Raw genomic sequence first — 21,968 nt, 5'->3', positions numbered from 1 at the left:
GGTGAGGTGGGCCTATTAGAAGGATTTCAGTTTTAGTACTGTTGAGTTGGAGAAGGTTGTGATTCATCCAGATTTTATTTCAGAGAGGCAGGAGGAGAGGGCAGTAGTAGCAGCAGTGGTGTCAGGAGCGGAGTGGACATATAACTGTGTGTCATCGGCGTAGCAGTGATATTGGAGACCATGTGTTCTGAAGATGTGGCAGATGTACACTGTGACTACTTGGTGTTATTTTGTCCAAAGAAAATATAAATCATCATCCTCCTGTCACTATAAATAAAAGTACAGATGCAAACACAAACACACACGCACGCACGCACGCACGCACGCACGCACGCACACACCCACACACACACACACACACACACACACACACACACACACACACACACACACACACACACACACACACACACACACACACACACACACACACACACACACACACACACACACACACACACACACGTCAATCATCTGCTCCTAGGGCTGGATGTGTGTGGGAATGAGGCACATAGTTTCCTGTTAAATACGGATGAAAGTCACGTACCAATCAGCCATAGTGGTATAGTTCTGGGCACTGGGCTGTTTTCATAGGCTATGCTGTTCATACATTCTCTCTGAGCATAGCGTTGGGTTCAGGCAAAGCAGCCGGGCAAGGTATTGATCTGATTTAGGGTGTAAGAAATAATCAATGCATCGTAAAAGTTTGGATTGTTTGCAGTGAATTGAGTTGGTGCACAAACTAAAACAAGCAACAAGCATTATGAATAAAAAATGGGGGACCCTGATGTAAACTAGACGAAAGTCTTTGTCTGGTCTGCATCCCCTTAACAATTGTGTGTATTGAGCCGTACTGTATTGTACCCATTCTGCAATCTGTTAATAAAATTTTCAATCAATCAATCAATCAACAAGCTACAATGAACATTGACTTACTGTAGCATATCCATCCACCAATCACCTGGCGGCACACATCACGTCATATTTAAACAACAACAAAGAAAAAGAGACTTGGAACATGTAGTAAAAATTTAAGCTATGCAATAAAAATGCATATTGCACCAATGTGTTTGTTGAGTAGTGCTGTATAGCTTGTGGTATAACGCACTGTCTTGATCTGTTTATGAAGGAATCCAACTGCATTGATCTGTAAATCTGATTCTTACTATTAATCTATATAAATGGGTCTATCCATTCTATTAACGTACAAACATAATGGTGTGAACTAATACGTTAGTGGTAGTGTTCATTTCATATATTTCATTATTGCTGACTGAATTACTCCCATCACTTTTGTCATTATCATATCAAAATGAATCAAATTGTCCCTGTTCCGCCCCGGTATGTAGCGGACGTAGTGAGGGATGGCTCCCGTTTGGTGACGTTTATCGGCACAAGGACCCATGAGGGAAATCACCACTGAATTCGTGGAGAACTTTATCCTGGTGATTTTGGGGGCTGGAAGTCTTTCGTCCCCAGTAGTGGTAGATCAAGCTTGTAGAACGCTAGCGCCAAAGCCCAGAAAAGGAGATCATCGATCCAAGACACATAATCATCCGGCTGCATTATTACACCCAAAAGGAGAGGATTGTGGGCCTCGCCAGGGGGAAATAAGTTCCCTCAGCTTCGAGGGCACAGCGGTTCACATACCCCCTGATCTGCTGGGAGCTACCTTCAATGCAGTGGAGACGAAGGTATTGGAGATTAAAGTGGAATACAGCCTCCAGGACCTCCTCTCCCATCAACCTGCATCCAGGTCGCTCAGGTCTAGGCAGCCAAAACCTCCTCGCCATCCCACACACTAGGCTGTCAACCATTTTTCCGCACTGTGGAATCAGCTGCCAGGATCCATCAAGGCCTCAGACTCCCTTGCTGCCTTCGAGGCCAGCCTTAAAACACATTTGTTTTGCTCTGCCTTCCACTAGGGCCTGTTATTTTTTTTTACTGCTCCTATGTTTTTATGTTTTATGTTTTTTATTTGATTTTTATTCATTTTAAATGTTGTTATGTTTTAAATATTTTTATTCTTATGCTTTTATTTTATTCATTTGAATGTTTTCCTCTTTTAAACCTTTTATTTTATTTTTGTTTTTATTTTCCTTTTGCTGTGAAGCACCTTGAGATCTTGAGAGTTTAAAGTGTGCTATATAAATGAAATGCATTATTATTATTATTATTATTATTATTATTATTATTATTATTATTATTATTATTATTATTATTATTATTATTATTATTATTATTATTATTATTATTATTATTATTATTATTATTATTATTATTATTATTATTATTATTATTATTATTATTATTATTATTATTATTATTATTATATTATTATTATATTATTATTATTATTATTATGATGATGATTATTATGATGATTATTATTATTATTATTATTATGATTATTATTATTATTATTATTATTATTATTATTATTATTATTATTATTATTATTATTATTATTATTATTATTATTATTATTATTATTATTATTATTATTATTATTATTATTATTATTATTATTGTTATTATTATCCTGCGACTCCCCACAAACTGCGGAGGACTTCTAACAGGATAACCAAGTACGGATACATTCACAACCTTGGATTGTTTGTTTTCTTTTTACCACTACCAGAGATGTAATATAGCTATAGTGAAACAGGACAAATGGCAGAGTGGTAAGAATAATATTGGTAGCTGACAGGCAATGTTCTCTGCTCGCAAGACTATTTTTCTTTATGGAGCCCAAAGGGGACAGACAAATTTTAGTTGGCAGAAAACGTGGATATGACTGTTTGAAGGCTTTGCCAACCACTAATAGAACAAGACTGTAATTTAAGTGTTTCCTTCATCAATCAATGTAGGCACCCTGCATGAAGCCAAGGACTGGTAGCAAGATTCCTTTGAGAGGGTGTTTTTGACAGTATTGTTTGTGAAAATGTATATACGGATGTTCATGTGCTTCTACTTACATTTTAGAGCGTTTTAATTTCAGAAATGAGTGGACTGGTTGACTGTGTAATGAGAGGACAGCTGGGTTTTATATCTCTGTGTGTTAGGTTATTATTATTAATGTTGGCAACTTATGTTATAACAATATATCAATATTGCGCTGGCAGTGTGAATGAATGAATGAATGAAAACTTTATTTAACAGATTGCAGAATGGGTACAATACAGTATGGCTCAATACACACAATTGTTAAGGGGATGCAGACCAAAGAAAGACGTTTGTCTTGTTTACATCAGGGTCCCCCATTTTCAATTCTTAGTGTACGTTGTCAGCGCTAGTTTCTTTGGCGGCGTCCGTTGTCAGCGCAGGTTACATTCCAACATTGTGCAACACTGCAGTTGATTTTACGCAAGAACTCTTGAGGTTTACAGTATAGCCGAGGGCAAATCATCTCTTATACTAAATGGGCTCAAATTCAAGGTATGTTTGAGATTTCAGAGTAAAATATTGGAAGTTGATCATCAGCACTCAATAGCGCCCTCTTCAGATCTTTATGATATGAGGATTTCGCCTCCAAGCAGAGTTTGATCTCCTTTCCATTGATGAATCAGCGAAGCTAATACTACAGTCCAAATATAGATTATATGAGCAGGGTAAGAAGGCTGGACCCACTGGCCCACCAGATTTGTCAAGGTACCTCTTAACACATTGGCTGCCAGCCCCGAGTTAACTTGACAGCGGTTGAGTGCCAGACCCGAGATTTCTCGGGTTTTGGTCGTTTTTTCTTTTATTCGATTTTTTTTTATTCATTACAGGTTCACGGACCTCGGTGTTATATATATACTTTTTTGTGTCAATAAAGTCACTCTACATTTAGAGTACACTAGGGCTGTCCCCGACTAAGGATTTGGATAGTCGACTATGATTGGCCGAAATTAGCCGATAGTCGACTACTAGTGATGGGTTTTACAAGAGATTGTGAGAAAAGGACAAGGCACCCCTTCTATTAGTCGACTATGACATTTTTTATTTTTAAAGAAATAATATTTTTTTAATACATTATTATTTTATTTTTTTATCATTCCAATTGGGCTGTGGGGGTGCTTAATGTCTGAAGGAGGCGACGGAAGGCTTCTTGTCCTCTGTAAAAGCATGCAATTGGTCCACTGATGGATACATCTTGATATTTGTCTAGTCTTGTGTTCATTAGATGGGTGAAATCCTCTTTCAGTGCCTCTGTGCCTTTTTTCTTATGCAGTTAGCCTCTGGTATGCGCGCCATTAGCATTAGCCACGCTTCTAGGCCTCTTTTCTTTTGGAAAGAATAAGTGTGTCTTTAAAAAATTCCAAACAATTCCCATGTTCATTTGTAAATCCTTTTTTGCCTCCGTTGATCAAATATTCTTTTTGATTTGGAACAAAAAGATACCTGTAAATAAGCTTACCTGATTGTAGGTATCTTTTTGTTCCAAATCAAAAAGAATATTTGATCAACGGAGGCAAATTTTCACTGCATTTATTCTGCCTACCAAAGACATGGGTTTCAAGTTTCAAGTTCAAGTTTATTTAATAGTTGTCATACAGAAGTACAGAATACTTTTATACAAAATGCTTCTTTCTGTTACGCTCCAGAGACTGTGCTAGACAAAAGATAAGTATGAAATAAAATAGTATAGCATGTAAAAATAGAAGTCACGTACGTAGACACAGTGTTCAGTATATACATATGTACAATGGGACACTGTGAATTTGGAGGGATTTGAAGAATGGGTTATTTACCAAAGACCCACTTCTTCAAATCCCTCCAAATTCACAGTTATATTAAAGTTAATACTCCTCCCCCAACTTGCCTGATGAGTCAATCATGGGATTTTTCATTTCCTTTGAGCCCTCAAGAAGGGGTGCCTTGTCCTTTTCTCGCAATCTCTTGTAAAACCCATCACTAGAGATCATTATGATTAAAATTATGATTATCATTTTATATGATTGGCATGGGAGGGGGATTTAGCTGTGGCTTTGACAGCAGAGCATTGGTAAGAGGCCCTGGAGTGGGTACATCAATTTGTCTCAAGTTGTGCCTGACACAGCCTTATTCAGTTTCAGCTTCTGCATCGCCTGCATTTTTCTAAAGTAAAACTTTCTAAAATGTTCCCAAATGTAGATCCCACATGTGACAGATGCAGTCTTTCTTCGACATCTCTGTCTCATTCATTTTGACTGTGTCCTAACCTGTCCACTTACTGGAGTTCTAGGGCTGACCCCTATTAGTCGACTAATTGATCGAAAGGAGCCGTAGTTGACTGCCAACCTCTTAGTCGAATGCAAAAAATAACAATATTTATATAAAAAAAAAAAAATTTAATCTTTTTATTTTTTTATCATTCTTTCCAAAAGAAAAGAGGCCTAGAAGCCTGACTAACGGCACACATACCAGAGGTTAACTGCCTACGAAAACAGGCACAGAGGCACTGAAAGAGGATTTCACCCATCTAATGAACACACTAGACTAGACAAATATCAAGATGTATCCATCAGTGGACCAATTGCATGCTTTCGCAGAGAACAAGAAGCCTTCCGTCGACTCCTTCAGACAATAAGCACCCCCCACAGCCCAAATGGAATGATAAACAAAAAAAGATTATCCTTTTTTTTTATTTTAAATTTATTTTTATAGTCGACTAATAGTCGACTATCGGCTAATTTTGTCGACTACTAGTCGACTATACAAATCCTTAGTCGGGGACAGCCCTATGGAGTTCAATCTTTAAAACACTGTCAGATGAGAGGTGGAGAACCTGGCACTGTGGTGCCAGGAGAACAGCCTCTACCTGAACGTCAGCAAAACTAAATTGTGGGTTTTAGGAGGTCTGGGGCAAGGAACTACAGCCCCCTCAGCATCTACGGGGTACCAGTCGAGAGAATGAACAATTTCAAGTACCTTGGAGTCCACATATCCGAGGACTTGACATGGACCACCACACACATAGACAGTGTAGAGTGTAATAAAGAAGGCACGGCAGCTCCTCTACTTCCTTAGGCGTCTAAGGAAGTTCAAAGTGAGTCCGAAGATCCTTAAGAACTTCTACTCATGCACAATAGAGAGCATCCTGACTGGTAACATCACCTCCTGGTTTGGGAATAGCACCGCACACGACCGCAGAGAGTGGCTCGATCAGCCGAACGCACCATCGGAGGTGGGCTTCCCACTCTCCAGGACATTTACAACAAGCGTTGCAGGGCCAAGGCTAAGAGAATAGTCAAAGACTCTAGTCACCCAAACAACTGCCTCTTTGCACTCCTGCAGTCAGGCAAGCGCTATACCGGAGTCTCATGGCCGATACAGAGAGACTCAGAAGGAGCCTCTATCCCCAGGCCATCAGGGTGCTCAACGACTCTCTAACTCATCCATTCTACATCCACTGCACACAGCATCCACACGCACTAACTTTAAACACTCACCTTTAACATTAAACATTACACCATATTTTATCTATTTATTCCTAAATGATTTGCACTACCTCGTTTTTGCATTTTGTTTTTGCATTTTTTTACATTTTTGTTTTGTATATTGTATATTAGTGTTTGATCTTTATTCTTTTACTTGTTACTGTATGAGGCGGAGGGTCATACAGAACCGAGCATTTCACTGTAACGTGACTCAGGGAGTAGAGCGCTCGTCTGGTGATCGGAAAGGTTCCCGGTTCCATGTGTCTTGTCAAAGTGTCCTTGAGCAAGACACTTAACCCCTAATTTCTTCCAATGAGCAGGTCGGCACCTTGCATGGTCGCCTCCACCGTCGGGGTGTGAACGTGTGAGTGAATGGGTGAATGTGAGGAACAAGAATTGTAAAGCACTATATAAATGCACAAATTTACCATTTATGTATGTAGCTTATATGTGACAAATAAAACAAAACTTGAAACTTGAACTTGCCTTGGAAATGGAAATTCAGCCAGCCCAGATCCTATGATATCTATATCTGGAAGAAGATAAAACTAAACTCCAGATAATACAATTTGTAACACTGCTAGACTGATCCTTCTTCACTGGAAGTCTCCTCATCCACTGAGCTGTATTCAGTGGTTAAGAGGTGATGCAGCATCTTAAACTAGCTGGACTCAGAGAGAGGTGATGCAGCATCTTAAACTAGCTGGATTCAGTGGTTAAGAGGTGATGCAGCATCTTAAACTAGCTGGACTCAGAGAGAGGTGATGCAGCATCTTAAACTAGCTGGATTCAGTGGTTAAGAGGTGATGCAGCATCTTAAACTAGCTGGACTCAGAGAGAGGTGATGCAGCATCTTAAACTAGCTGGACTCAGAGAGAGGTGATGCAGCATCTTAAACTAGCTGGACTCAGTGACTAAGAGATTATTTAATGTTTTATGTTTGTTTATATTTTTATAATCCGTCCCAGAGCCTTGGGACTCTGCTTACTGTAATACACCTGTTTGTGTTTCTTTTTTTTTATTGTTCTCTTTTTTCTCTTTTTTTCAATGTCTTCTTTTGTGTTTTTTATTGTTATGTTTAAAAAACAAAGTTTAATCAAATTGTACTGAATTGGATGAAACCGTGGCCAAAATGAGATATTTAATGATTAAATGAACCTTTGCATAAATGGTCAGAATGAAATCGAGTCGTTGACTTGGAATTATGTGGTGTGAGGTGTCTTGTTGAGAGGAGAAGATCTTGTTCCAGAAATTACCATGCAAATGAAATTATTTGTGTGTGTGTGTGTGTGTGTGTGTGTGTGTGTGTGTGTGTGTGTGTGTGTGTGTGTGTGTGTGTGTGTGTGTGTGTGTGTGTGTGTGTGCTTCTGTGTGTGTGTGTGTGTGTGTGTGTGTGTGTGTGTATGTGTGTATGTGTGTGTGTGTGTCTCTGTGTGCTTCTGTGTGTGTGTGTGTGTGTGTGTGTGTATGTGTGTGTGTGTGTGTGTGTGTGTGTGTGTGTGTGTGTGTGTGTGTGTGTATGTGTGTATGTGTGTGTGTGTGTCTCTGTGTGCTTGTGTGTGTGTGTGTGTGTGTGTGTGTGTGTGTGTGTGTGTGTGTGTGTGTGTGTGTGTGCGTGTGTGTGTGTATGTGTGTGTGTCTCTGTGTGTGTGTGTGTGTGTGTGTGTGTGTGTGTGTGTGTGTGTGTGTGTGTGAGTAGCAGGAGAAGGTCCAGATAAGGAGAGAGTTGTGGAGGATAGAGGACGTGATCGCGGGCCTCAGCTCCAGTAAAGCCAACTACAATGTCACTATTGCCTCTGTGACCAACCCAGGTGAGGCGGCTGCTGCCCCGGCTCTGACCTGCACACACCAGGGGTCCCCCCCGGCCCTTACCTGCCCACACCAGGGGTCCCCCCCGGCCCTTACCTGCCCACACCAGGGGTCCCCCCCGGCCCTGACCTGCCCACACCAGGGGTCCCCCCCGGCCCTTACCTGCCCACACCAGGGGTCCCCCCGGCCCTGACCTGCACACACCAGGGGTCCCCCCGGCCCTGACCTGCACACACCAGGGGTCCCCCCCGGCCCTGACCTGCCCACACCAGGGGTCCCCCCCCCGGCCCTGACCTGCCCACACCAGGGGTCCCCCCCCCGGCCCTGACCTGCCCACACCAGGGGTCCCCCCCCCGGCCCTGACCTGCACACACCAGGGGTCCCCCCCCCGGCCCTGACCTGCCCACACCAGGGGTCCCCCCCCCCCCCCCCCCGGCCCTTACCTGCCCACACCAGGGGTCCCCCCCGGCCCTTACCTGCCCACACCAGGGGTCCCCCCCGGCCCTTACCTGCCCACACCAGGGGTCTGTCGGAGGTTTACGTTTAAGTTTATTTGAAAAAGGGACAGTGCATTATAATCAACAATAAATGTAAATATGCCAGATTTAGCCAGAAGGCTAGATTTCATCTGTAGTCCCTGGCCAAGATGTTAAAAAAGGCATCGACCTAAAGTGATAGAAAAGGTTATCATACATATAACATACATCAAATACCTGGCCTACATAAAATACAATTCATCATCACAATATACAATAATTTTTTGTTTTAAAGATTTATTTTAGCGTTTTTCCAGCTTTTATGGTCAGACATGACCGACAGAGGAGAGGGAGAGCGAGAGAAGATGTGGGGGAGGACATGCGGCAAATCCGTCCGGGAGCGGGAGGCGAACCCTGGTCGGCCGCGTGGGTCTGCTACGCAGTATGCGGTGCACCACCCGGGCGCCCCACAATATACAAATTTTTACAAAAATACACATATAAAACAGAATAAAAGGGAATTGCATACACACACAGCTAGAGACGCACCTGGACCCGTCTGCACCGACCCAATGCTGTGGAGCCTATATTCACACCATGCAGTATATACCACACGGGATCATACTTACTTGCCATCATACCCTATGTTCTTCTGATGTACCGTAGTGTTACGGCCTAGAATGTCCTCTGTGAGGAGGAAGGAAGGAAGGAAGAAAGAAAGAAAGAAAGAAAGAAAGAAAGAAAGAAAGAAAGAAAGAAAGAAAGAAAGAAAGAAAGAAAGAAAGAAAGAAAGAAAGAAAGAAAGAAAGAAAGAAAGAAAGAAAGAAAGAAAGAAAGAAAGAAATACCTTTCAGAAAAGCCATATTCACGTTTTTCCAGTCCTTGCATGAATTTGCATGGTATATAAAACAAAGCGGGGCTCGCAACTCACTTTTGATGCTCCAAGGTGTTTTAATTGTGACAAATAATAGCAGCAGATACAACGTTTCGACCCTTCCGGTCTTTTTCAAGTATAAACACAACAACCCGCTTTGATTTATGTACTACTGTTTCTACAGTTTGGCTCAGCACCAAGGAACGGACGATGTGCATTATTTGTTTTTTCTAAAGTCCATGGTATCACATATGAATGTTGGCTTTTCACATACGGTGTCTGTGAATATAGTTTAATATAATAGTTGGCAGAATTACAGCGCATATATATGGCAATCATTGACTGTAATAATGTAAGCTCATTGGTAATGTGTATGTTGCGGTTCTGGAAGGGTCAGTGTATGCATTACAACTCATTCTGTACAATATCTTTTTATTTGATTATTATTAATTATTTTTAGATTTACTTGATTCATCTTTATTTTTTTTTTTATTCAAAGGCTAAAGTGAAACGCGTACTTTAACATAAAACGACACACACGTAATTTGAATTTGATTGATTTCATTCAGTACGGTTTTCTAATCCCATGACGATGTCTCTCCCCAGAGAGGAAACTTGTGCCTTCGGTGTCCGTGTCGTCAGTGCCTTCTCTGCCGGGGAGCCCCTCCCTGACGCTGTCCCATCAGCAGCACAGCCCCCGCCTCAGCCCCTCCCTGACGCTGTCCCATCAGCAGCACAGCCCCCGCCTCAGCCCCTCCCTGACGCTGTCCCATCAGCAGCACAGCCCCCGCCTCAGCCCCACCCTGTCCTGCAGCTCCAGCATGCAGCCTCTGCTCTACTCTGCCTGGGTAAGTCAGACCTCTGCTCTGCTCCTCCTGGGTGAGTCAGGCCTCCGCTCTACTCCTCCTGGGTGAGTCAGACCTCTGCTCTGCTCCTCCTGGGTGAGTCAGGCCTCTGCTCTACTCCTCCTGGTGAGTCAGGATGCTCTACTCTTCCTGGGTGAGTCAGGCCTCTGCTCTACTCCTCCTGGGTGAGTCAGGCCTCCGCTCTACTCCTCCTGGGTGAGTCAGGCTTCTGCTCTACTCCTCCTGGGGGAGTCAGGCCTCTGCTCTACTCCTCCTGGGTGAGTCAGGCCTCCGCTCTACTCCTCCTGGGTGAGTCAGGCCTCTGCTCTACTCCTCCTGGGTGAGTCAGGCCTCTGCTCTACTCCTCCTGGGTGAGTCAGGCCTCTGCTCTACTCCTCCTGGGGGAGTCAGGCCTCCGCTCTACTCCTCCTGGGTGAGTCAGGCCTCTGCTCTACTCCTCCTGGGGGAGTCAGGATGCTCTACTCCTCCTGGGGGAGTCAGGCTTCTGCTCTACTCCTCCTGGGGGAGTCAGGCCTCTGCTCTACTCCTCCTGGGTGAGTCAGGCCTCCGCTCTACTCCTCCTGGGTGAGTCAGGCTTCTGCTCTACTCCTCCTGGGGGAGTCAGGCCTCTGCTCTACTCCTCCTGGGTGAGTCAGGCCTCTGCTCTACTCCTCCTGGGTGAGTCAGGATGCTCTACTCCTCCTGGGTGAGCCAGGATGCTCTACTCCTCCTGGGTGAGTCAGGCTTCTGCTCTACTCCTCCTGGGGGAGTCAGGCCTCTGCTCTACTCCTCCTGGGTGAGTCAGGATGCTCTACTCCTCCTGGGTGAGCCAGGATGCTCTACTCCTCCTGGGTGAGTCAGGCCTCTGCTCTACTCCTCCTGGGGGAGTCAGGCCTCTGCTCTACTCCTCCTGGGGGAGTCAGGCCTCTGCTCTACTCCTCCTGGGGGAGTCAGGCCTCTGCTCTACTCCTCCTGGGGGAGTCAGGCCTCTGCTCTACTCCTCCTGGGTGAGTCAGGATGCTCTACTCCTCCTGGGTGAGTCAGGCCTCTGCTCTACTCCTCCTGGGGGAGTCAGGCCTCTGCTCTACTCCTCCTGGGGGAGTCAGGCCTCTGCTCTACTCCTCCTGGGTGAGTCAGGCCTCCGCTCTACTCCTCCTGGGTGAGTCAGGCCTCTGCTCTACTCCTCCTGGGTGAGCCAGGCCTCTGCTCTACTCCTCCTGGGTGAGTCAGGCCTCTGCTCTACTCCTCCTGGGGGAGTCAGGCCTCCGCTCTACTCCTCCTGGGTGAGTCAGGCCTCTGCTCTACTCCTCCTGGGGGAGTCAGGATGCTCTACTCCTCCTGGGGGAGTCAGGCTTCTGCTCTACTCCTCCTGGGGGAGCCAGGCTCAGGCCACAGGGCCAAAGGACCACAGCGGTAAATGGTGCATTTTTATATATAGCAGCTTTTATCCAAAGCGAAGAAATCAGAAAGGTCTTTATTGCCAAGTAGTTTACACATACTGTACAACTCGACAGTGGCTCAGGAGGTAGAGCGGTCGTGTGGTAATCCGGAGGTTCACGGTTCGATTCCCGCTACTCCTGGGCAGCCTATCGAAGTGTCCTCGAGCAAGACACTTACATTTACATTTAGTCATTTAGCTGACGCTTTTATCCAAAGCGACTTACAAGTTCTGTACGACAAGCCATCAGGAAGGGCACAACTCTGTCAGCTGAGCAACAATGTTCATCAAAGTGTTGAGTGCTACAGTGTAGGTTAGTTTATTAGGACAAGTGCATGACAGTACGGTTAGTTAGGGTTAGATTGTTTTTTTTTATTGTTTTTTTTTTAAATTCAGATAATGGTTGAAGAAGTGCGTCTTTAGTCGACGGCGAAAGATTGGACGTGATTCGGCTGTCCTAACTGGGGTGGGTAGTTCATTCCACCATTGTGGGGCAAGGACTGAGAATAGGCGACTTCTCTTTGATGACCCTCCCGGAGCTTGGATAGGAGTAGGTCTGAGGCGGCCAGAAGATGCAGAGCGTAGGGGTCTTGAGGGTGTGTAGTTAGAGACCATTGACCGGAGGTAGGCGGGAGCGGTTCCCTTTGCCGCACGGTATGCTAGGTCGAGGGCCTTGAAGCGGATTCGTGCAGCAATGGGGAGCCAGTGCAGGTCCCTAAGAAGTGGGGTGACATGGGCCGACTTCGGTAGGTTTGAGATCAGGCGGGCCGCTGCGTTCTGAATGAGTTGAAGAGGCTTAGTGGCAGTGGCCGGGAGGCCAGCGAGCAGTGCATTGCAGTAGTCGAGGCGGGAGATGACTGTTGATTGGACGAGGAGTTGGGTGGCTTCTTTTGTCAGGAAGGGGCGGATCCTTCTGACGTTGCTCAGGAGGAATCGGCAGGTTCTGGTCGTCGCTGCGATGTGAGCAGAGAAGTTCAACTGGTCGTCGAGGACAACACCAAGGTTCTTGGCGGTCGGGGACGCAGTCACAGCTGCATTCTCGACTGTGATTGAAAGGTCGGTTAGGGGGGAGGATTTGGCCGGCAGGTGGAGCAATTCTGTTTTGCTTAGGTTCAGTTTGAGGTGGTTGGACGTCATCCAGGCTGAGATGTCGGACAGACAGGCCGAGATCCGCTCAGAGACGTGGATATCTGAGGGAGGGAAGGAGAGGAAGAGTTGAGTATCGTCGGCATAACAATGGTAGGAGAAGCCATGAGACGTGATAATGTTACCCAGTGATTTAGTGTAGAGGGAGAAGAGAAGGGGTCCTAAAACCGAGCCCTGGGGGACACCCGTCCGCAGGGGGCGGGTGGCCGACAGGGTCCCTCTCCATGACACTTGGTAGGAGCGGTCATTGAGGTATGATGACAGCCATGTCAGCGCAGAGCCAGCCACTCCCATTCCTGCGAGGGCCGCAAGGAGGATCTGGTGGTTGACTGTGTCGAAGGCTGCAGATAGATCTAGGAGAATCATCACTTAACCCCTAACTGCTCCCGATGAGCAGGTTGGCACCTTGCATGGTTTCCTTCTCCGCCATCGGTGTGTGAATGTGTGAGTGGATGGGTAAAATGTGAGGAACAAATTGTAAAGCGCTTTGGATAAAAGCTGCTATATAAATGTATTATAGTAGAATAAAAATAAAAGGTTGAATAAAATAAAATGGAATATAAAATAAATTAAAATAGAGGCACAATAGAATAGAACAGAATTATAAAATAGGCCACACATCGGTGGTGGAGACGACCATGCAAGGTGTCAACCTGCTCATCGGGAGCAGTTAGGGCTTAAGTGTCTTGCTCAAGGACACTTCGACACGCTGCCCAGGAGGAGCGGGAATCGAACCAGGAACCTTCCGATTACCAGACGACCGCTCTACCTCCTGAGTCGCCCCCCAATGGAAATGTAAAGCCTTAAGCTTTAAATAAGGCTTTATTGCGTAATTCTTTTGTATTAGTGGCTAGAGGGGTATTCCATTGATCAATAAATTATTATCAGTGAATGAATGAATCAGTGAATGAATCATTCTCTTATTACATAGGGATATATGTATATTTTCAACAATTTGATACAAGTTACATTACATTAGATAGGCAGTAGTCTTGCGTAGCCGTACCTCTCTCCACACTGGTTAGCGCTGTGCCAGTGTGCCAGAGTGAGGTCTGGCTGAACCTATTACCATCCTCGCCAATGGTGCGCTGATACCCACAGTCGCATGGCGTGGATCCAGACGGGGTAGAGAGTGTTCCTGGCTCCAAAAAGCACAGCTAATTGATTAAAGCTAATGTATTGCTTGTCCGTGTGTGTGTGTGTGTGTGTGTGTGTCTGTCTGTCTGTCTGTCTGTCTGTCTGTCTGTCTGTCTGTCTGTCTGTCTGTCTGTCTGTCTGTCTGTCTGTCTGTCTGTCTGTCTGTCTGTCTGTCTGTCTGTCTGTCTGTCTGTCTGTCTGTCTGTCTGTGTGTGTATGTGCAGGGGGAGGAGGATGCCCCGCCCAGACCGCCCCTACCTCAGCTCTACAGTCCTGAAGAGCACCCCCCTGCCGTGCCCCCCCTGCCCAGAGAGACCACTGTCATCAGACACACCTCCGTGCGGGGTCTCAAACGGCAGTCTGACGAACGCAAGAGGGACAGAGAGATTGGCCAGTACACTAATGGAGACGGCAAGGTTCGTTTGTATGTGTTTTGTGTGTATTTGCGTGCACCTGCATGCGTGCGTGTGTGTGTGTGTGTGTGTGTGTGTGTGTGTGTGTGTGTGTGTGTGTGTGTGTGCGTGTGTGTGTGTGTGTGCACATCTGTTTCTGATGTGTGTGTGTGTGTGTGTGTGTGCACATCTGTTTCTGATGTGTGTGTGTGTGTGTGTGTGTGTGTGCACATCTGTTTCTGATGTGTGTGTGTGTGTGTTCCAGGTGGAACTGAGGCCTTTCTTGAGCGAGCCTGAGCTGCTGGGGGTTGGAGGTCACGACGGGCCCATAGGTCATGACGGAGGTTGCCAGACCTTACCTAGCAGAGGTGAGACGGGAAGAGCACTCAGCTTCACTGACCATGATACTCACACGGTGGCCATTGTGCTATTACAACATGCTCAGGTTGGGTTCCCAAGGTGGGAACAGGGTGGAAAGGAACCCTCTCCACTCTTGAGCAAGCAAACACAATTTGATTGATTGATTGATTGAAAACTTTATTAACAGATTGCAGAATGGGTACAATACAGTACAGCTCAATACACACAATTGTTAAGGGTATGCAGACCAGAGAAAGACTTTCGTCTTGTTTACATCAGGGTCCCCCATTTTCAATTCATCAGGTATATGACATACATGACATACCGATAGACAGTACTGCTACATCTATACATTTATGACATACCAGATTTGCAAATACAGTACTGTTTGTGATTGACCATTATTCACATGGTGGCCATGTTGTTCTTATGTCATGCTCAGGTTAGGGTTATTTTCCACCCCGTTCCCACCTTGGAAACCCAACCTGAGCACGGCACAAGAGCAAAATGGCCACCGTGTGATTATGGTCGATTGTGTTTGCTTGCTAAAGAATATGCGGGAGTCGTTTTGAACAAGCTTCAGTAAAGCGTGTGATTTATTAGTTTACACCAGCGGTAAACATGGTCTTTAACACTTTAATCGCCGGAGACGCAGAAACTCGTCTTTCCCCGCCATGCTCATTCTGCCGAAGACGCCGTAACACATCTTTGATATCAATATTTCTAAAATCTGTGATCGAAATCATATTTCTCCCCCGGGGACCTGAGATATACTGCTGAGCTCCACTCAACTCTCTAACGGTTCAAGAGCGCCATCTGGTGGCCGATCGGGGGATCGCCCAGGGGAGAAACAGGATGTAGAAGCTGGTGCTCATTTCAATTCGGTCCGATCACTCGCTATAGGTCCCGGGACTCGAGCTTGACACAATACATAGCGATCCGTTGCCAATAACTCGATAAACAACATGATTTGGACGTATATACTATTATACCATCTGGAAATGGATCGGGTATTTCTCCATCCCATAATAGAAAAGATTCTGTTCCACGCTCATCTGCCAACGGCGCGAGGAAGCTACGGTGAGTTTCAGCGTTATTTTCTAATGTCCTCTATACTAACTGCTCTAATGATCATATCACCCACACTAGATGAATGATATAACGTTGCCCACAGAATTATAAACGACCCCCCGCCCATCCGGTCAACATCAGATCATACGTAGTAACTTCTAGAACTACGTGCAATTGAAATTTTTTATCTGGCACCGATCGCTATCAAACTGTATTTGATCATCAATATAATGCATTTAGGGCTATAAATCAAGTTCTGGAGAAAGCTGCAGAAAACGATAAAAACATACTTATACTTTAGACCGTATTTTAGTATGAATATGTGAATGAAAAAGTATAACGTTGCTACACCCTGAACAATACATATAGGACATTGAATGGGCCATAATAATGTCAATTTAGCAATACAATTTAAAAAGTTATAGCCCTGCAAAGAAGGGGAACTTCTCCATAGACAAATAGAGCAGGCTAGGGAAGGTAAATTATGAATTTAACCATGGCGATCAAAGTGTTAATAGCGTGCAGCCACCCAGATAGCGTTGGCTGCTGGTGGCCATGTTGGTGCCGGGCATGTGTTCATGTCTGCTGGTGGCCATGTTATAAAACAAATATAGATCCTATTATTAAACTACAGAAAAGAGCTATTAGAATAATAAACAAAGCTAGTTACCTTGAATCGACAAATCCATTATTCATAAAGTCCTGCACATAAAAATGTGTAGATATGGTGTACATAAAAACCTTGGAAAAAAAATTTCGTGCTAAGAGTAAAAGCCTACCAGTTTGTATTCAATGTCTCTTTCAACCAAGAGAAGGAAAGTATAATTTAAGAGGGTTGTGTATTCTTAAAACATGTAAAAAGGTAAGAACTAATGTAAAAGCTAGATGTGTTTCAATTTTGGGAGTTAAATTGTGGAATAGCCTTAGTGACGGGTTGAAGTTGTGTACCTCTCAGGGGAGATTTAAAAAAGCCTTAAAGGATAAAATAATTCAGGAGTACAGTTTTGAGTAAAACATCAAACATTTGTATATCTTGCAGCATATTTTAAGTTTTTCTTTCTTATATTCAAATATATTTCGTTTTTAAGAATTTGTAAAGGATAGGCACAAATAAGCATGTGCTTCAGCCTATTCCTTTTTTTCTGTCGTTGATTTTGGATTTTGTGTGTGAGCTTGCCTTATTGTACATTTGTGATTTTCTATATATAGAAAATATATTTTGTTTTGCAAGTCCACACAGGTGTTTTTGATTTGTCTGTAAATAAGACCGTAAAAATAAAATGTTATTCATGTTGGTGCCAAGTGTGTTCATGTCTGCTGGTGGCCATGTTGGTGCCAGGTGTGTTCATGTCTGCTGGTGGCCATGTTGGTGCCAGGTGTGTTCATGTCTGCTGGTGGCCATGTTGGTGCCAGGTGTGTTCATGTCTGCTGGCTTTCCCTCAGGACTGGCCGGCACCTCATCCAGGATCATCCAGTCCACCAGTATCTCCTCGTACGTGACCCTCCGTCGAGCGGCCTCCTCCGCTGGCCTGAAGGTGAGAGCCTCAGAGCTACACAAGAGAGGATCATTAACCCTTTCACAACCACACTACAGAAGGTTAACCTTTCACTACCACACTCTACTGTGGTGTGGTTGTGAAAGGGTTAACCTTCTGTAGTGTGGTTGTGAAAGGGTTACCCCTTTGTCGTGTGGCAGTGACAGGGTTAACCTTCTGTATTGTCACAGTGAAAGGGTTAACCATTTGGTAGTGTGGTAGTGAGAGGGTTAACTGAAGATCCAAGACTGAGCCACTAAGGAAACGGCAAAACAAATAAATAATAATAAAGAAAAAAAAACAGTACTGAATGTGTTTATGACTTATTCATGTCGAGTTAACACGAGCTAATGCGAGAGGAGACGCAAGCGATGCAACGCTTCTGAGCTCAAGCTATCCCCCCCGTTAAGAGGAGAATTATAATGGGCCTTTCAGTAACACACACACACACACACACACACACACACACACACACACACACACACAATGAATGTAGAACTCCACTTTGCATTGCAGCCAGGAGGTTCTGTGTATGTTTGCCATGCATAGTTCATGTAAATTTGGTTTGGCATAAAATGTGGCACATGTATTATTGACTTGTGGGTTTTGATTATGCAAGAAAGCAAGCAAACAAACAAACAAACAAACAAGGCTTGGTCACATAGTCCTCATTCATAAAATAAAGTAATCTTAAAGTCCAAGCAGAATGAATGGGTTTAATGTTTTCCAACGAGCTCTTAGGTACCAAGGCCATGGATGTATAATATGAATTGAACCATGCAGTACATATTGTGGCAGTAAATAAATCAAATCATCTGTAGGCCTGTACAGTATGTCACAGTAGTTCGCTTGTTTCCTGTGAAAAGCTTAGAGGGATGCACACCTCTGTGCCAAGGAGGGCGAGCGATCTCCCCGCGTCGCCGTCGACGGCACACTCAACATTTTACCGGGTGACTTTTGTTTTTGTAAGTGTGGTTTGGCTTACGTTGATATATGGGGTGTGTATCCTTCCCTCTCAGATGATTCGCTATACGCATGTTGAGACATGGTCGGTGATAGGATACATTTAACCAGTTAAACTTAAACCCGCCCTCTTTGTCTTGATCCTGTTGCTTGTGATTGGAGGATCGAGAAAATAGCTTTCATCCTTTTTCTTATTCTCTGCATTGCTTTTATTCGGCCTCATTCATGCAATCAATTTGTTGTATGTCTATTTTACTTCTGTGAAGCTCTTTGGGCTGCGATTATTGTATGAAAGGTGCTATAAAAAAAAAGGTACTATACAAATAATTGTTTATTATTATTATTATTATTATTATTATTATTATTATTATTATTATTATTATTATTATTATTATTATTATTTTTATTATTATTATTATTATTATTATTATTATTATTATTATTATGGCATTAGTCCATGGGAAAAACAACACTGTACCTGTGTGAGAATGGGACACTTTCAGTGTTTAGCCATTTAATTCATTAAGCCCCCATTAACAGTTGAATGAAAAACCTGAAGCACCATGCTTTGTATCTGGACAAGAAAACAACAAAGAAGCATTCTGAAATGGCTATTAGATTTGTGATATGTTAGCGTCTATATTTGTACATTATTGCGTTGATTGAAGTGGATCTTTGCCTTTTGAATCAATTTAAGGACCCACGTCGCTGTGTCATTACAGACCCACATTATCCACCCTGAACTGCAATTGACCTTTGCTCAAAGCCCGCCCACAACTGGGAAGCGACAGCTGTGATTGGAGGATCGAGAAAAGCGGGCAGGGTTTGACATAGGTCCATCCATGTCTTGTTCTCCATCGTGTCTCCGGTAGGCATGGTTATCTATATTAATGCGTACCCCCCCCTCTCTCTCTCTCTCTCTCTCTCTCTCTCCCCTCCCTCCCACTCCTCCCAGGAGAGACCAAAGAGTGCCTTGGAGCGCCTCTACTCTGGGGGGGACCCCGGCCAGCAGCAGCCGAGGGGGAAGATGAGTGCCGACGAGCAGCTGGAGAGGATGAAGAGGCACCAGAAGGCCCTGGTCCGCCAACGCAAGCGCACCCTGAGTCAGGGAGACCGCCACGCCTCCTCCGCCTCCTCGTCGCCGCGCGCCTCGTCCTCCCCGCGTCCGCTGTCGGCAGACCTGGGCTCAGTATGTTACTAGAGCGACACGACAAGACACTCTCTTTGTGACGCATGGTGATAACAGACGCATGCATCGTGACCCTGATGATGCATGCAGCGCACTCACTTTCGATAACTAGATCCGCTTCTTCACATAGCACTGTTGACTCAAAGATACCATACTTAAAGGGGAACTATCTTATAAAGGGCCTTTTTCAGTGTTTAGCATTGTTTCCTAGCTATGTGGACTTATATTAATAGGATCTATGTCTCTAATTCTCATAGTGGCGCATTCTTCCAATTCTCCTCTCACAATATTCACCCTCACTGAACTGAGTCATCTGAAAATGTGATGATTTGTGATGTCAGAGATTTATCAGCTGCATAATAATGTGGCAGTTGCTGTGGCAGTTGGCACCAGGCCACACAGTGGTTGGATCCCAGCCTCAAAACGGCGTAAGATCTTGAGGTAGAAAAATGCTGTTTTTGAGTACTTGATTAGAAATACAAAACAATTTTTATTTTTTTTTAAACTTACAGAGGTGTTCCATAGACTCACAGGAATTGTGTAAAAGTGCCCAAATAGTGAAAGAAATAGTCAAATAGTTCCCCTTTAAGATTGAACATCCAGGTAAGTAGGCAATGGTGACGTGTATCTGCCTGGACCAACCTTGCTGATACTTCAAACGACGACAGATGGAAGGGGGTTTCTGCCGGTAATAATGTTGTCTTTGGCTTTTTTTTTTACAATAAGAAAAAATTGTCTGTTTGTGCGGAAGTAGAAAACAATGGCGTTTGGAGTGAAACTGGATCACGTGATTCTTATTCACGCAAAAGAAAACAAAGTGGAAATGACGTAATCCGCTTGGTGACGCTGACTGACGACAACAACCGTCCGGGGGCCGTGCGCCTCACGTCTATTGAGTTAAGACGTCAGACACACAGGTTCTGGTGCCGTGCGCCTCACGTCTATTGAGTTAAGACGTCAGACACACAGGTTCTGGTGCCGTGCGCCTCACGTCTATTGAGTTAAGACGTCAGACACACAGGTTCTGGTGCCGTGCGCCTCACGTCTATTGAGTTAAGACGTCAGACACACAGGTTCTGGTGCCGTGCGCCTCACGTCTATTGAGTTAAGACGTCAGACACACAGGTTCTGGTGCCGTGCGCCTCACGTCTATTGAGTTAAGACGTCAGACACACAGGTTCTGGTGCCGTGCGCCTCACGTCTATTGAGTTAAGACGTCAGACACACAGGTTCTGGTGCCGTGCGCCTCACGTCTATTGAGTTAAGACGTCAGACACACAGGTTCTGGTGCCGTGCGCCTCACGTCTATTGAGTTAAGACGTCAGACACACAGGTTCTGGTGCCGTGCGCCTCACGTCTATTGGGACCTTTTCTTACAGTCGCAGTAGACCTTGGTGTTGCTTTGCTCATACCCTTGCGCTTCTCTTCAATGATCTCTCAATACATAACATATAACATAAGATAACATAACATGCTGCTGTTGCCTCTGCTCATGTAGAACATCACACTGTTAACACCCAGCTACCATCCTCCACTGTCCTCTTTATAAATGTGGCTTCAGCTCTCTGACCCTTTATTTTTTATACCTCAGCTCCATCCCTCCACTACCACAGCTACTAATGCTCTCTCCTCCAATGTCCACTTTGTCTTTAATCTCGTGTTGTTGTGCCAGACGTCTAGTTTATGTGTGTGTGTGTGTGTGTGTGTGTGTGTGTGTGTGTGTGTGTGTGTGTGTGTGTGCACGTGCGTGCGTGAGAGAGAGAGTGCATATGATACGTATATTTCTAAAAACATTCATATAGATGACTTTATTTAAAAAAAAAAAATTGAATCCTCTTTTTCTCCGCCTGATTTTCTGTGCTTTTTCCTCCCATCCCAATTTGTTGTCATTATGCCAATTCCCCCCTCCCCTACCTGGTGGTTGTGTGCATGTGCCCCCTACTGGTCGGTCTAGGGAGCCCTGATGTCTACCACATGCTTCCTCTGACACCAGCGGAGACAGCCAGCGGCTCTCTTCTCACCTGGCAGCGAGGACTCTCATTGGTGAAGTGTAACGCGTGGGAGGTCACGCTGCCTTCACCACTTCCTGTCTTTTGCTGTGCAGGCGCCCAGACCTGACCTGTAGGAGTCGCTGTCCACAACGCCAGATTACCACCCATCGACTTCCCTCCCGCTAACTCAGCCAAACGAGTTAGTATGACGGCTGGCCCAAGCCGGAGGCAATGCTGACACCCGGATTCGAGACCGGAGTCTCTCGCATTGGTGACGAGCGCAATCTCCGCTGCGCCACCCAGCCGCCTAATGACTTTATTTTCTGATATAAATAATG

General features: G+C 44.8%; 1 protein-coding gene across 1 annotated transcript in view; it reads left to right on the top strand.

Annotated features, from left to right (window-relative positions):
* Nucleotides 1–21,968, top strand: part of plekha7b (pleckstrin homology domain containing, family A member 7b) — a gene marked incomplete at its 3' end in the record, with an annotated part of 266,506 nt that overhangs the window by 208,375 nt on the left and 36,163 nt on the right. The window contains 6 exon segments of the mRNA XM_084308243.1: nt 8,104–8,215; nt 10,170–10,411; nt 14,354–14,545; nt 14,787–14,889; nt 17,396–17,487; nt 19,406–19,639. Coding sequence (XP_084164369.1) covers nt 8,104–8,215; nt 10,170–10,411; nt 14,354–14,545; nt 14,787–14,889; nt 17,396–17,487; nt 19,406–19,639 — 975 coding nt within the window.

The sequence above is a fragment of the Notolepis coatsorum genome (assembly GCF_963971535.1).
Source record: "Notolepis coatsorum genome assembly, chromosome: 2".
NCBI lineage: Eukaryota > Metazoa > Chordata > Actinopteri > Aulopiformes > Paralepididae > Notolepis > Notolepis coatsorum.
Note: the sequence above shows the minus strand (reverse complement) of the source record. Positions and strands in the feature narration are given on the sequence as shown.